The 15,885-nt window shown below is 33.0% G+C and overlaps 1 protein-coding gene across 1 annotated transcript; it reads right to left on the bottom strand.

Annotated features, from left to right (window-relative positions):
• Positions 1–8,532: 8,532 nt before the first annotated feature.
• On the bottom strand, positions 8,533–13,285 carry LOC130895332 (uncharacterized). The gene is made up of 3 exons (XM_057802561.1): positions 12,769–13,285; positions 12,160–12,657; positions 8,533–12,075 (listed from the first exon to the last, which is right to left on the bottom strand). Exons 1-3 carry the CDS (start codon positions 13,283–13,285, stop codon positions 8,714–8,716), a joined length of 4,377 nt encoding a protein of 1,458 aa, XP_057658544.1. The 3' UTR covers positions 8,533–8,713.
• Between the last annotated feature and the right edge of the window lie 2,600 nt (positions 13,286–15,885).

Here is a 15,885-nt window from a genome sequence, read left to right as displayed (position 1 = left end):
TAGACTTTGAAAATTTTCAATCCACAAAAAGTGGCAATCGACTTCAATGGGCTTCAATGGATGTTAATCGACAATATCTGTTAAAGTTAAATGTAAACTAACTCAAATATATAAGAAATATCGAAATTTGACTTCAAATAAGGAAGATAGACTTTGAAAATTTTCAATCCACACAAAGTGACAATCGACCTCAATGGGCTTCAATGGATGTTAATCGACGATATCTGACAAAGTTAGATGCAAACTCACTCAAATATATAAGAAATGTCGAAATTCGACTTCAAATAAGTAAGATAGACTTTGAAAATTTTCAATCCACAAAAAGTGGCAATCGACTTCAATGGGCTTCAATGGATGTTAATCGACAATATCTGTTAAAGTTAAATGTAAACTAACTCAAATATATAAGAAATATCGAAATTTGACTTCAAATAAGGAAGATAGACTTTGAAAATTTTCAATCCACACAAAGTGACAATCGACCTCAATGGGCTTCAATGGATATTAATCGACAATATCTGTTAAAGTTAGATGCAAACTCATCCAAATATATGAGAAATTTTGAAATTCGACTTCAAATTAGGAAGATAGACTTTGAAAATTTTCAATCCACAAAAAGTGGCAATCGACTTCAATGGGCTTCAATGGATGTTAATCGACAATATCTGTCAAAGTTAAATGTAAACTCACTTAAATATATAAGAAATATCGAAATTTGACTTCAAATTAGGAAGATAGACTTTGAAAATTTTCAATCCACACAAAGTGACAATCGACCTCAATGGGCTTCAATGGATGTTAATCGACGATATCTGACAAAGTTAGATGCAAACTCACTCAAATATATGAGAAATATCGAAATTTGACTTCAAATTAGGAAGATAGACTTTGAAAATTTTCAATCCGCACAAAGTGACAATCGACCTCAATGGGCTTCAATGGATGTTAATCGACAATATCTGTCAAAGTTAAATGTAAACTAACTCAAATATATAAGAAATATCGAAATTTGACTTCAAATTAGGAAGATAGACTTTGAAAATTTTCAATCCACAAAAAGTGGCAATCGACTTCAATGGGCTTCAATGGATGTTAATCGACAATATCTGTCAAAGTTAAATGTAAACTAACTCAAATATATAAGAAATATCGAAATTTGACTTCAAATTAGGAAGATAGACTTTGAAAATTTTCAATCCACAAAAAGTGGCAATCGACTTCAATGGGCTTCAATGGATGTTAATCGACAATATCTGTCAAAGTTAAATGTAAACTAACTCAAATATATAAGAAATATCGAAATTTGACTTCAAATTAGGAAGATAGACTTTGAAAATTTTCAATCCACACAAAGTGACAATCGACCTCAATGGGCTTCAATGGATGTTAATCGACAATATCTGTTAAAGTTAAATGTAAACTAACTCAAATATATAAGAAATATCGAAATTTGACTTCAAATTAGGAAGATAGACTTTGAAAATTTTCAATCCACAAAAAGTGGCAATCGACTTCAATGGGCTTCAATGGATGTTAATCGACGATATCTGACAAAGTTAAATGTAAACTAACTCAAATATATAAGACATATCGAAATTTGACTTCAAATTAGGAAGATAGACTTTGAAAATTTTCAATCCACAAAAAGTGGCAATCGACTTCAATGGGCTTCAATGGATGTTAATCGACAATATCTGTCAAAGTTAAATGTAAACTAACTCAAATATATAAGACATATCGAAATTTGACTTCAAATTAGGAAGATAGACTTTGAAAATTTTCAATCTGCACAAAGTGACAATCGACCTCAATGGGCTTCAATGGATGTTAATCGACAATATCTGTTAAAGTTAAATGTAAACTAACTCAAATATATAAGAAATATCGAAATTTGACTTCAAATTAGGAAGATAGACTTTGAAAATTTTCAATCCACACAAAGTGACAATCGACCTCAATGGCTTCAATGGATGTTAATCGACGATATCTGACAAAGTTAGATGCAAACTCATCCAAATATATGAGAAATTTTGAAATTCGACTTCAAATTAGGAAGATAAACTTTGAAAATTTTCAATCCACAAAAAGTGGCAATCGACTTCAATGGGCTTCAATGGATGTTAATCGACAATATCTGTGAAAGTTAAATGTAAACTAAATCAAATCTATAAGAAATATCGAAATTTGACTTCAAATTAGGAAGATCGACTTTGAAAATTTTCAATCCGCACAAAGTGACAATCGACCTCAATGGGCTTCAATGGATGTTAATCGACAATATCTGTTAAAGTTAGATGCAAACTCATCCAAATATATGAGAAATTTTGAAATTCGACTTCAAATTAGGAAGATAGACTTTGAAAATTTTCAATCCACAAAAAGTGGCAATCGACTTCAATGGGCTTCAATGGATGTTAATCGACAATATCTGTCAAAGTTAAATGTAAACTCACTCAAATATATAAGAAATATCGAAATTTGACTTCAAATTAGGAAGATAGACTTTGAAAATTTTCAATCCGCACAAAGTGACAATCGACCTCAATGGGCTTCAATGGATGTTAATCGACGATATCTGACAAAATTAGATGCAAACTCACTCAAATATATGAGAAATATCGAAATTCGACTTCAAATAAGTAAGATAGACTTTGAAAATTTTCAATCCACAAAAAGTGGCAATCGACTTCAATGGGCTTCAATGGATGTTAATCGACAATATCTGTTAAAGTTAAATGTAAACTAACTCAAATATATAAGAAATATCGAAATTTGACTTCAAATAAGGAAGATAGACTTTGAAAATTTTCAATCCACACAAAGTGACAATCGACCTCAATGGGCTTCAATGGATGTTAATCGACGATATCTGACAAAGTTAGATGCAAACTCACTCAAATATATAAGAAATGTCGAAATTCGACTTCAAATAAGTAAGATAGACTTTGAAAATTTTCAATCCACAAAAAGTGGCAATCGACTTCAATGGGCTTCAATGGATGTTAATCGACAATATCTGTTAAAGTTAAATGTAAACTAACTCAAATATATAAGAAATATCGAAATTTGACTTCAAATAAGGAAGATAGACTTTGAAAATTTTCAATCCACACAAAGTGACAATCGACCTCAATGGGCTTCAATGGATGTTAATCGACAATATCTGTTAAAGTTAGATGCAAACTCATCCAAATATATGAGAAATTTTGAAATTCGACTTCAAATTAGGAAGATAGACTTTGAAAATTTTCAATCCACAAAAAGTGGCAATCGACTTCAATGGGCTTCAATGGATGTTAATCGACAATATCTGTCAAAGTTAAATGTAAACTCACTCAAATATATAAGAAATATCGAAATTTGACTTCAAATTAGGAAGATAGACTTTGAAAATTTTCAATCCGCACAAAGTGACAATCGACCTCAATGGGCTTCAATGGATGTTAATCGACGATATCTGACAAAATTAGATGCAAACTCACTCAAATATATGAGAAATATCGAAATTCGACTTCAAATAAGTAAGATAGACTTTGAAAATTTTCAATCCACAAAAAGTGGCAATCGACTTCAATGGGCTTCAATGGATGTTAATCGACAATATCTGTTAAAGTTAAATGTAAACTAACTCAAATATATAAGAAATATCGAAATTTGACTTCAAATAAGGAAGATAGACTTTGAAAATTTTCAATCCACACAAAGTGACAATCGACCTCAATGGGCTTCAATGGATGTTAATCGACAATATCTGTTAAAGTTAGATGCAAACTCATCCAAATATATGAGAAATTTTGAAATTCGACTTCAAATTAGGAAGATAGACTTTGAAAATTTTCAATCCACAAAAAGTGGCAATCGACTTCAATGGGCTTCAATGGATGTTAATAGACAATATCTGTCAAAGTTAAATGTAAACTAACTCAAATATATAAGAAATATCGAAATTTGACTTCAAATTAGGAAGATAGACTTTGAAAATTTTCAATCCGCACAAAGTGACAATCGACCTCAATGGGCTTCAATGGATGTTAATCGACGATATCTGACAAAGTTAGATGCAAACTCACTCAAATATATAAGAAATGTCGAAATTCGACTTCAAATAAGTAAGATAGACTTTGAAAATTTTCAATCCACAAAAAGTGGCAATCGACTTCAATGGGCTTCAATGGATGTTAATCGACAATATCTGTTAAAGTTAAATGTAAACTAACTCAAATATATAAGAAATATCGAAATTTGACTTCAAATAAGGAAGATAGACTTTGAAAATTTTCAATCCACAAAAAGTGGCAATCGACTTCAATGGGCTTCAATGGATGTTAATCGACAATATCTGTTAAAGTTAAATGTTAACTAACTCAAATATATAAGAAATATCGAAATTTGACTTCAAATAAGGAAGATAGACTTTGAAAATTTTCAATCCACACAAAGTGACAATCGACCTCAATGGGCTTCAATGGATGTTAATCGACAATATCTGTTAAAGTTAGATGCAAACTCATCCAAATATATGAGAAATTTTGAAATTCGACTTCAAATTAGGAAGATAGACTTTGAAAATTTTCAATCCACAAAAAGTGGCAATCGACTTCAATGGGCTTCAATGGATGTTAATCGACAATATCTGTTAAAGTTAAATGTAGACTAACTCAAATATATAAGAAATATCGAAATTTGACTTCAAATAAGGAAGATAGACTTTGAAAATTTTCAATCCACACAAAGTGACAATCGACCTCAATGGGCTTCAATGGATGTTAATCGACGATATCTGACAAAGTTAGATGCAAACTCACTCAAATATATAAGAAATGTCGAAATTCGACTTCAAATTAGGAAGATAGACTTTGAAAATTTTCAATCCACAAAAAGTGGCAATCGACTTCAATGGGCTTCAATGGATGTTAATCGACAATATCTGTTAAAGTTAGATGCAAACTCATCCAAATATATGAGAAATTTTGAAATTCGACTTCAAATTAGGAAGATAGACTTTGAAAATTTTCAATCCACAAAAAGTGGCAATCGACTTCAATGGGCTTCAATGGATGTTAATAGACAATATCTGTCAAAGTTAAATGTAAACTAACTCAAATATATAAGAAATATCGAAATTTGACTTCAAATTAGGAAGATAGACTTTGAAAATTTTCAATCCGCACAAAGTGACAATCGACCTCAATGGGCTTCAATGGATGTTAATCGACGATATCTGACAAAGTTAGATGCAAACTCACTCAAATATATAAGAAATGTCGAAATTCGACTTCAAATAAGTAAGATAGACTTTGAAAATTTTCAATCCACAAAAAGTGGCAATCGACTTCAATGGGCTTCAATGGATGTTAATCGACAATATCTGTTAAAGTTAAATGTAAACTAACTCAAATATATAAGAAATATCGAAATTTGACTTCAAATAAGGAAGATAGACTTTGAAAATTTTCAATCCACAAAAAGTGGCAATCGACTTCAATGGGCTTCAATGGATGTTAATCGACAATATCTGTTAAAGTTAAATGTTAACTAACTCAAATATATAAGAAATATCGAAATTTGACTTCAAATAAGGAAGATAGACTTTGAAAATTTTCAATCCACACAAAGTGACAATCGACCTCAATGGGCTTCAATGGATGTTAATCGACAATATCTGTTAAAGTTAGATGCAAACTCATCCAAATATATGAGAAATTTTGAAATTCGACTTCAAATTAGGAAGATAGACTTTGAAAATTTTCAATCCACAAAAAGTGGCAATCGACTTCAATGGGCTTCAATGGATGTTAATCGACAATATCTGTTAAAGTTAAATGTAGACTAACTCAAATATATAAGAAATATCGAAATTTGACTTCAAATAAGGAAGATAGACTTTGAAAATTTTCAATCCACACAAAGTGACAATCGACCTCAATGGGCTTCAATGGATGTTAATCGACGATATCTGACAAAGTTAGATGCAAACTCACTCAAATATATAAGAAATGTCGAAATTCGACTTCAAATTAGGAAGATAGACTTTGAAAATTTTCAATCCACAAAAAGTGGCAATCGACTTCAATGGGCTTCAATGGATGTTAATCGACAATATCTGTCAAAGTTAAATGTAAACTCACTCAAATATATAAGAAATATCGAAATTTGACTTCAAATTAGGAAGATAGACTTTGAAAATTTTCAATCCGCACAAAGTGACAATCGACCTCAATGGGCTTCAATGGATGTTAATCGACGATATCTGACAAAATTAGATGCAAACTCACTCAAATATATGAGAAATATCGAAATTCGACTTCAAATAAGTAAGATAGACTTTGAAAATTTTCAATCCACAAAAAGTGGCAATCGACTTCAATGGGCTTCAATGGATGTTAATCGACAATATCTGTTAAAGTTAAATGTAAACTAACTCAAATATATAAGAAATATCGAAATTTGACTTCAAATAAGGAAGATAGACTTTGAAAATTTTCAATCCACACAAAGTGACAATCGACCTCAATGGGCTTCAATGGATGTTAATCGACAATATCTGTTAAAGTTAGATGCAAACTCATCCAAATATATGAGAAATTTTGAAATTCGACTTCAAATTAGGAAGATAGACTTTGAAAATTTTCAATCCACAAAAAGTGGCAATCGACTTCAATGGGCTTCAATGGATGTTAATAGACAATATCTGTCAAAGTTAAATGTAAACTAACTCAAATATATAAGAAATATCGAAATTTGACTTCAAATTAGGAAGATAGACTTTGAAAATTTTCAATCCGCACAAAGTGACAATCGACCTCAATGGGCTTCAATGGATGTTAATCGACGATATCTGACAAAGTTAGATGCAAACTCACTCAAATATATAAGAAATGTCGAAATTCGACTTCAAATAAGTAAGATAGACTTTGAAAATTTTCAATCCACAAAAAGTGGCAATCGACTTCAATGGGCTTCAATGGATGTTAATCGACAATATCTGTTAAAGTTAAATGTAAACTAACTCAAATATATAAGAAATATCGAAGTTTGACTTCAAATAAGGAAGATAGACTTTGAAAATTTTCAATCCACAAAAAGTGGCAATCGACTTCAATGGGCTTCAATGGATGTTAATCGACAATATCTGTTAAAGTTAAATGTTAACTAACTCAAATATATAAGAAATATCGAAATTTGACTTCAAATAAGGAAGATAGACTTTGAAAATTTTCAATCCACACAAAGTGACAATCGACCTCAATGGGCTTCAATGGATGTTAATCGACAATATCTGTTAAAGTTAGATGCAAACTCATCCAAATATATGAGAAATTTTGAAATTCGACTTCAAATTAGGAAGATAGACTTTGAAAATTTTCAATCCACAAAAAGTGGCAATCGACTTCAATGGGCTTCAATGGATGTTAATCGACAATATCTGTTAAAGTTAAATGTAGACTAACTCAAATATATAAGAAATATCGAAATTTGACTTCAAATAAGGAAGATAGACTTTGAAAATTTTCAATCCACACAAAGTGACAATCGACCTCAATGGGCTTCAATGGATGTTAATCGACGATATCTGACAAAGTTAGATGCAAACTCACTCAAATATATAAGAAATGTCGAAATTCGACTTCAAATAAGTAAGATAGACTTTGAAAATTTTCAATCCACAAAAAGTGGCAATCGACTTCAATGGGCTTCAATGGATGTTAGTCGACAATATCTGTTAAAGTTAAATGTAAACTAACTCAAATATATAAGAAATATCGAAATTTGACTTCAAATAAGGAAGATAGACTTTGAAAATTTTCAATCCACAAAAAGTGGCAATCGACTTCAATGGGCTTCAATGGATGTTAATCGACAATATCTGTTAAAGTTAAATGTTAACTAACTCAAATATATAAGAAATATCGAAATTTGACTTCAAATAAGGAAGATAGACTTTGAAAATTTTCAATCCACACAAAGTGACAATCGACCTCAATGGGCTTCAATGGATGTTAATCGACAATATCTGTTAAAGTTAGATGCAAACTCATCCAAATATATGAGAAATTTTGAAATTCGACTTCAAATTAGGAAGATAGACTTTGAAAATTTTCAATCCACAAAAAGTGGCAATCGACTTCAATGGGCTTCAATGGATGTTAATCGACAATATCTGTCAAAGTTAAATGTAAACTCACTTAAATATATAAGAAACTAGCTGACCCGGCCACGCGTTGCTGTGGCTGAAGTTTTTGTTATATTACATTATAGTAAACAATCTAAGAGGAACGATAAAAGAACATCAGACACGGAGTCCACTATGCTTATTTACACAGATGGTATTTGAAAAAAAAAAATGGTGATCTCCTTATTTGACTTTCTACTACTATAACCTTTTAGTACAATGAAATTATTTACGAACAAAGACGAAAATGTTGATGGTGGTATACAAATTCACTGGATTGAGATTTGAAGGGGAAGTACGTTGAACACAATTAATTAAAATGTTCTTACACTTGATATTAAGCAGAAATCAATACAAAATAAAAATTTATCAGATTTATTATTTCCATTTAATTTTATAACAAATAAGTATATTACAGTATAATACAGTAAATAACATGTGACGCTTAAACATCATGAATGAGGTAGGCAAGGCAGACAGTCTTAAACTTTTAAACATTAATGTCTCTTTTTTTGAATTATAAATACTTTCAATTTCAATTTAATTTAACACCAATCGGTGCACAATGTTTTTGGTTAACCTGTCTTTAGCTAACACAAATAGATTCGACGGTTTCCCAACACGTGAACACGCAACATATAGTTGCCCATGAGAAAAACATGGATTTTCCAAATCTAAACCACAAATGGACATTGTTTGACCTTGAGATTTATTTATAGACATGGCGAAAGCTAAACGAATTGGAAACTGTAGCCTTTTGAAGGGTATGGTAGAATCTGATGGTATCATCGGAATACGTGGCAGCAAAACCACTTTTCCTTTAAACTTCCCAGCCAAAATGGTTGCTTCAAGAATGTTACCGGTGATCTTTTTGATGACCAAACGCGTACCGTTACATAATTGAGGCGGATTCAAATTACGGAGGAGAATAATAGGGGAACCAATCTTTAATCGAAGATTATGTGGTGGCATTCCAGGTATATCTAATGAATTTAAAAATTCAATCGGAAAATTTACACTTTCATTTTCATCAACAACAGTATCGATTGATTTAAAAGACATCAGATCGCCTGGTAACAACTGTTGTATCTGGAAGTTAATTTCGTCAACATCAACGTTTTTGGCTGCCAAAATCGCCCGTTGACTGAGCCATTCATGATTCAAATAATTATTCTGTATATCCGGGAAAATACTCTGAATCAATTCATTTTTATCCTGAACAACAGTGCAAAAATTGTCTGGTAGTTTAATGCATTGCGTATTTGGTTGCAGTTCTATTTTACCGTTCCCAATATCTAGTAGTTGTTCGGAAAATATTTGTGCTGATGGATCATTTTGCAATTGTACTCGCATATTTATGGTCAATCGAAGTGTTTCAACACTTCGCCATAAGAATGATTGTTTCAAACATGCATTAATCTCATCCGCGAAAGTTGAGCGAGGTATAACCGGTAAGGTCTGCCGGAAGTCACCAGACAAAAGTAAGATAACACCACCGAAAAGTCTATTATTGCTGTTTAAATCTTGCATAGTTCTGTTTAATGCTTCAAGTGAATATTTGTGTGCCATTGTGCACTCATCCCAAATTATTATAGAACTCTTTCGCAACACTGCAGCTATTCCACTATTCTTTTTGATGTTACACATTGCATCTGGTTTATTATGAACGTCCAATGGCAGCTTGAATGTTGAATGTGCTGTTCGCCCACCATCCAGTAAAGTAGCCGCAATGCCTGACGATGCTACTGCTAATGCGATTTTTTGTTGCGACCGTATTTTGGCAAGAATCAACGATATTAAAAATGTCTTACCGGTTCCACCGGGTGCATCCAAGAAAAAAAAACCGCCTTGTTCAGCAGCAACAGCCAGCATAATCCGATCATAAATAATTTTTTGTTCTGCTGTCAGTAATGGTTCACTGTTCATGATAATTGTTGCTAAACTTCCATGGTCATATTGCTTTTCTCGTTGTAAATCGGTATTGACTAAGTCGGTGGCTGGACGATTAGGTGATGGCATACCATAATGATTAAGTGGTAAATTTGAAATAAGAACACATAAATCCTCGATCAAGACCAATGCTTCATTGTACATCTCTGGTGTATAATCTATGTTTTGGCATTGATTTGTTTGTCTAATTCGGTGCAAGATGTCTTCTGTCATACAATTTTTATATTTTTCCCACAAAGTTTGTGCTTGCGAGGGATAACATGTCGTCAAAATAATTGCAAACAACTGACGAATGTTATTCGGTGTTGATGTCAACGCAGCATCAGCAAGCGTTAAGTCCCAATGGTTATCGTCTTCTAGCAATTGCAGTTCACGACATGCATCCTGGTATGTATTGAATACTCGACCATTAATTGTTCGTAAAAATTCAAAAGACGTTGGTCCGGGAACATTCACCAATAACAAACGTAAATAGAAGCACTCACGTTGCTTTGGATGTACCGTGTAAAGTCTCCCCAATGTCTTAGCTTTGAATATGCCTGTAATGGAAGGATGTGGTTTTCCTTGTTTCCGTGGCTCCCATTTTTTACTGGATTTGTTCCATGTGAAGTAACGTGGAACATCACCATACACCAATGTCTTCGCGAATTGGCCAAAAACATCAGGTTTTTGACACAATGTAAAAAATTCAGTTAGAGTCGTTTTCGGAGCTTCGAACGCTCTTTGGAGAACATTTTCTCCAGTAAAGTATACACGTTGACCGTTTTCAAGATGTATTGCCAGATGTTGGACAGCAGGATCTCTTTCGTGGATGGGAAAGCTGAGAATATGCCAAATAGCTTCATTGCTGCTAATGTATCTGCCCATTTGGTATCGTGCTATTTCGTCATTTTTATTTATGTTTTGTACTTCAAATATGGCCAAATCACTGCCTTTGTTTACATATTTACAAATATACTTAATTGATTTAACAGAACTGCAAAGCTCAACATTGATATGAGCTTTGTAAGTTTTTGAAAGTAGTGGTGAGTATGGTACCACCCACTGATTATCAAACTCAACTTGATTTGGAAAGTTCGGCAGTCGCATTGTAAATGTGTGGCCACCATTCTCAGTACTTCTGCGGCGATACATTGGATAACCATCAATATCCGTGATCGTGTCATTCGTATGCGGCTTTTGGAAGTTTTTTTTACATTTTCCATTTTCCATGCACGGTGACGTCATGTTGAAAGCACCGCATGGCCCATGGATCATGTGTTTGGTGACAATATCAAATAATTCTTGATCAATTAATGGGTCTGGAATTTCGGCTGAAATTATTTGATCGATTTCTTCAGGACGGATTCTATCTTTAAGCCAAACCAAAATGTGGGCATGAGGCAAACCTCGCTTTTGCCACTCTATCGTATACAGCCAACAACGTGTGATACCAAAAATTGAATATTTAACAATAAAATCAATTAAGGATTTCAATTTTTGTTTAAACACCCGTGCAGTTAAATCATGACGATGAATGGCTTGTTGTCCTGGCAATAGTAAAGTTTGTATCTCTTCCCAATTCGGATTACATGTGAATGTAATAAATAAATCCGGTCGGCCGTAATGACGTACGTAAGTCATCGCATCTTGTATGTATTCCTGCATGTTCCGTGGGCTGCCGATGTAGCTTGAAGGTAAAATGAAAGCATTACCGATGTCATTGGGATTTAAATTTCCATCGATGTTTCCAGCAACAGCATCTCGTAAGTGAATATATTCTTCCGATCGTAGTTTCGCCTGGTTGAATCGAAGGAATCGCAAGCGTTCGCTTTCGACCTTAGCATACATATCAACAATGTATTGATGGAACAGCTGACGATATCGAAGGATATAATTGTCTTGATGTTGTCTAACCATTATTCGGTGTGCGTAGTAGTTCATTGAGCTAACTTTTTTATTTCTGTAATCACCTAAAAAAATAAAAAATAAAATGCAATACGAAATTAAAATCTATACATACAGTAAGAAAATAAATAGATAATTGTCAAATTTACCGGTATTTGGATCATACTGTTTGATATTGAGGTGATATTCATCTTGTCCTTGCCAAAATATTAATGGATATTGTAGTGCATCATATGAACGGTGTAGATCCGAAATCGTACTGACAGTGTTGTCTCGCCGTGTAATTTTTATAGATCTTTCGTCAACTGGATCACCAACCATGATAACAGCAACCTCATCAACAGTTGGAGCGTTGAATCTACCAGCATGTTCACCTAATGGTACTTTGTCGGCTTTAATGACGATTTGATAATTGTCATTTTGCAGTCGTGGCGAAACTCTTTTGATCAATTGAATTAGTTGATTGTGATCTTCTAAAAAATTTTCCAATAATATCACAATTGCTCTTTCCTCTGCTTGTTCAATAAAATTATACAGGCACCGAGTCGTCACGCGCTCTTCACAATCGCCCATAAAATAAATTTGAAGAAATTTCGGATTGTTATCAGGCATTGGCATCAGTGATCCGATTTTATGGTACACCTGGCCTTGAATTTTGAATGAAGTTTCAAAATTACGTCCATCGGATGCACGATCGCAAATTTTAGTTGCCCCAAATGACGTCATTTGGAAGCAAGAATTAAATTTGCGTATCTTACGCAAAAATAATTTGGAATCATCTGAATTGCCAGTAAGAAGGGATAATAAAGGCTCCGGCGGAGCGGGTAGAGGTGACAGCACAACTTTTCCTGATGCGCAGCACATGCCGGCTGCTTCATTCCGAAATTTCAATGCCTGACAATATTGACATACTTTATCCATTCCACCGATAGCAATTTTTGAATGCGCTGAGTAGTTAATATCTGGTGCATATTCAAAGGCAAGCCGAACGAATGATGCACGTGTTAATGAGCGGCTGATCCGTTGCCTTTGTCGATCTAGTACTCGTACTGTAGCTATGTTTCGTTCTCGTGCCGCTCTTGTTCTCGTAATATTCTGTCGCAGACGTTCGTCACGCTGTTCTTGAGATTCTTGTGCACGACTTTCTGCAGTCCTGATTCTTTGAGCTGCATTTCTTGTTTCGATTTGTTCTGGTAATTGCTGAGCTCTTTCAACACGTTTGCGTCGTGCCTCTCTGGTGCACGCGTTATTCAGTTTAGATTTTTTCGGTGGCATTTGACATTATTAATTTTAACAGATAATTTTGACTGTCAAATAATAATGTCAAATGCCACCGAAAAAATCTAACCTCAACAACACGTTTGCGTCGTGCCTCTCTGGTGCACGCGTTGTTGAGGTTAGATTTTTTCGGTGGCATTTGACATTATTAATTTTAACAGATAATTTTGACTGTCAAATAATAACAGACGAATAATTAGCAATAAATTAAAATTGCGACTATAATTTGAGATTTAAACTATCCTATCTCTCAAGTTGGATCGAACTGCACATGGTGTGCAAATTTTATTATAATCGGTTAAGTGGTTTAGGAGTCCATTGAGGACAAACATTGTGACACGAGATTTATATATATTAAGATATCGAAATTTGACTTCAAATTAGGAAGATAGACTTTGAAAATTTTCAATCCACACAAAGTGACAATCGACCTCAATGGGCTTCAATGGATGTTAATCGACGATATCTGACAAAGTTAGATGCAAACTCACTCAAATATATGAGGAATATCGAAATTTGACTTCAAATTAGGAAGATAGACTTTGAAAATTTTCAATCCGCACAAAGTGACAATCGACCTCAATGGGCTTCAATGGATGTTAATCGACAATATCTGTCAAAGTTAAATGTAAACTAACTCAAATATATAAGAAATATCGAAATTTGACTTCAAATTAGGAAGATAGACTTTGAAAATTTTCAATCCACAAAAAGTGGCAATCGACTTCAATGGGCTTCAATGGATGTTAATCGACAATATCTGTCAAATTTAAATGTAAACTAACTCAAATATATAAGAAATATCGAAATTTGACTTCAAATTAGGAAGATAGACTTTGAAAATTTTCAATCCACAAAAAGTGGCAATCGACTTCAATGGGCTTCAATGGATGTTAATCGACAATATCTGTCAAAGTTAAATGTAAACTAACTCAAATATATAAGAAATATCGAAATTTGACTTCAAATTAGGAAGATAGACTTTGAAAATTTTCAATCCGCACAAAGTGACAATCGACCTCAATGGGCTTCAATGGATGTAAATCGACGATATCTGACAAAGTTAGATGCAAACTCACTCAAATATATAAGAAATGTCGAAATTCGACTTCAAATAAGTAAGATAGACTTTGAAAATTTTCAATCCACAAAAAGTGGCAATCGACTTCAATGGGCTTCAATGGATGTTAATCGACAATATCTGTTAAAGTTAAATGTAAACTAACTCAAATATATAAGAAATATCGAAATTTGACTTCAAATAAGGAAGATAGACTTTGAAAATTTTCAATCCACAAAAAGTGGCAATCGACTTCAATGGGCTTCAATGGATGTTAATCGACAATATCTGTTAAAGTTAAATGTAAACTAACTCAAATATATAAGAAATATCGAAATTTGACTTCAAATAAGGAAGATAGACTTTGAAAATTTTCAATCCACACAAAGTGACAATCGACCTCAATGGGCTTCAATGGATGTTAATCGACAATATCTGTTAAAGTTAGATGCAAACTCATCCAAATATATGAGAAATTTTGAAATTCGACTTCAAATTAGGAAGATAGACTTTGAAAATTTTCAATCCACAAAAAGTGGCAATCGACTTCAATGGGCTTCAATGGATGTTAATCGACGATATCTGACAAAGTTAGATGCAAACTCACTCAAATATATAAGAAATGTCGAAATTCGACTTCAAATAAGGAAGATAGACTTTGAAAATTTTCAATCCACACAAAGTGACAATCGACCTCAATGGGCTTCAATGGATGTTAATCGACGATATCTGACAAAGTTAGATGCAAACTCACTCAAATATATAAGAAATGTCGAAATTCGACTTCAAATAAGTAAGATAGACTTTGAAAATTTTCAATCCACAAAAAGTGGCAATCGACTTCAATGGGCTTCAATGGATGTTAATCGACAATATCTGTTAAAGTTAAATGTAAACTAACTCAAATATATAAGAAATATCGAAATTTGACTTCAAATAAGGAAGATAGACTTTGAAAATTTTCAATCCACACAAAGTGACAATCGACCTCAATGGGCTTCAATGGATGTTAATCGACAATATCTGTTAAAGTTAGATGCAAACTCATCCAAATATATGAGAAATTTTGAAATTCGACTTCAAATTAGGAAGATAGACTTTGAAAATTTTCAATCCACAAAAAGTGGCAATCGACTTCAATGGGCTTCAATGGATGTTAATCGACAATATCTGTCAAAGTTAAATGTAAACTCACTTAAATATATAAGAAATATCGAAATTTGACTTCAAATTAGGAAGATAGACTTTGAAAATTTTCAATCCACACAAAGTGACAATCGACCTCAATGGGCTTCAATGGATGTTAATCGACGATATCTGACAAAGTTAGATGCAAACTCACTCAAATATATGAGGAATATCGAAATTTGACTTCAAATTAGGAAGATAGACTTTGAAAATTTTCAATCCGCACAAAGTGACAATCGACCTCAATGGGCTTCAATGGATGTTAATCGACAATATCTGTCAAAGTTAAATGTAAACTAACTCAAATATATAAGAAATATCGAAATTTGACTTCAAATTAGGAAGATAG

The sequence above is a fragment of the Diorhabda carinulata genome, chromosome 6 (assembly GCF_026250575.1).
Source record: "Diorhabda carinulata isolate Delta chromosome 6, icDioCari1.1, whole genome shotgun sequence".
Taxonomy (NCBI): domain Eukaryota; kingdom Metazoa; phylum Arthropoda; class Insecta; order Coleoptera; family Chrysomelidae; genus Diorhabda; species Diorhabda carinulata.
This window is presented reverse-complemented; position numbering and strand designations above follow the sequence as displayed.

What these genes read in the sequence shown, in the direction of transcription:
- LOC130895332 (XM_057802561.1), bottom strand. Translation starts at nt 13,285, where the DNA reads ATGCCACCGAAAAAATCTAAACTGAATAACGCGTGCACCAGAGAGGCA. An exon ending in TGATTCCAAATTATTTTTGC is followed by an intron (nt 12,658 to 12,768) that starts GTAAGATACGCA and finishes TCAAAATTCAAG; the next exon opens with GCCAGGTGTACCATAAAATC. An exon ending in ACAGTATGATCCAAATACCG is followed by an intron (nt 12,076 to 12,159) that starts GTAAATTTGACA and finishes TTATTTTTTTAG; the next exon opens with GTGATTACAGAAATAAAAAA.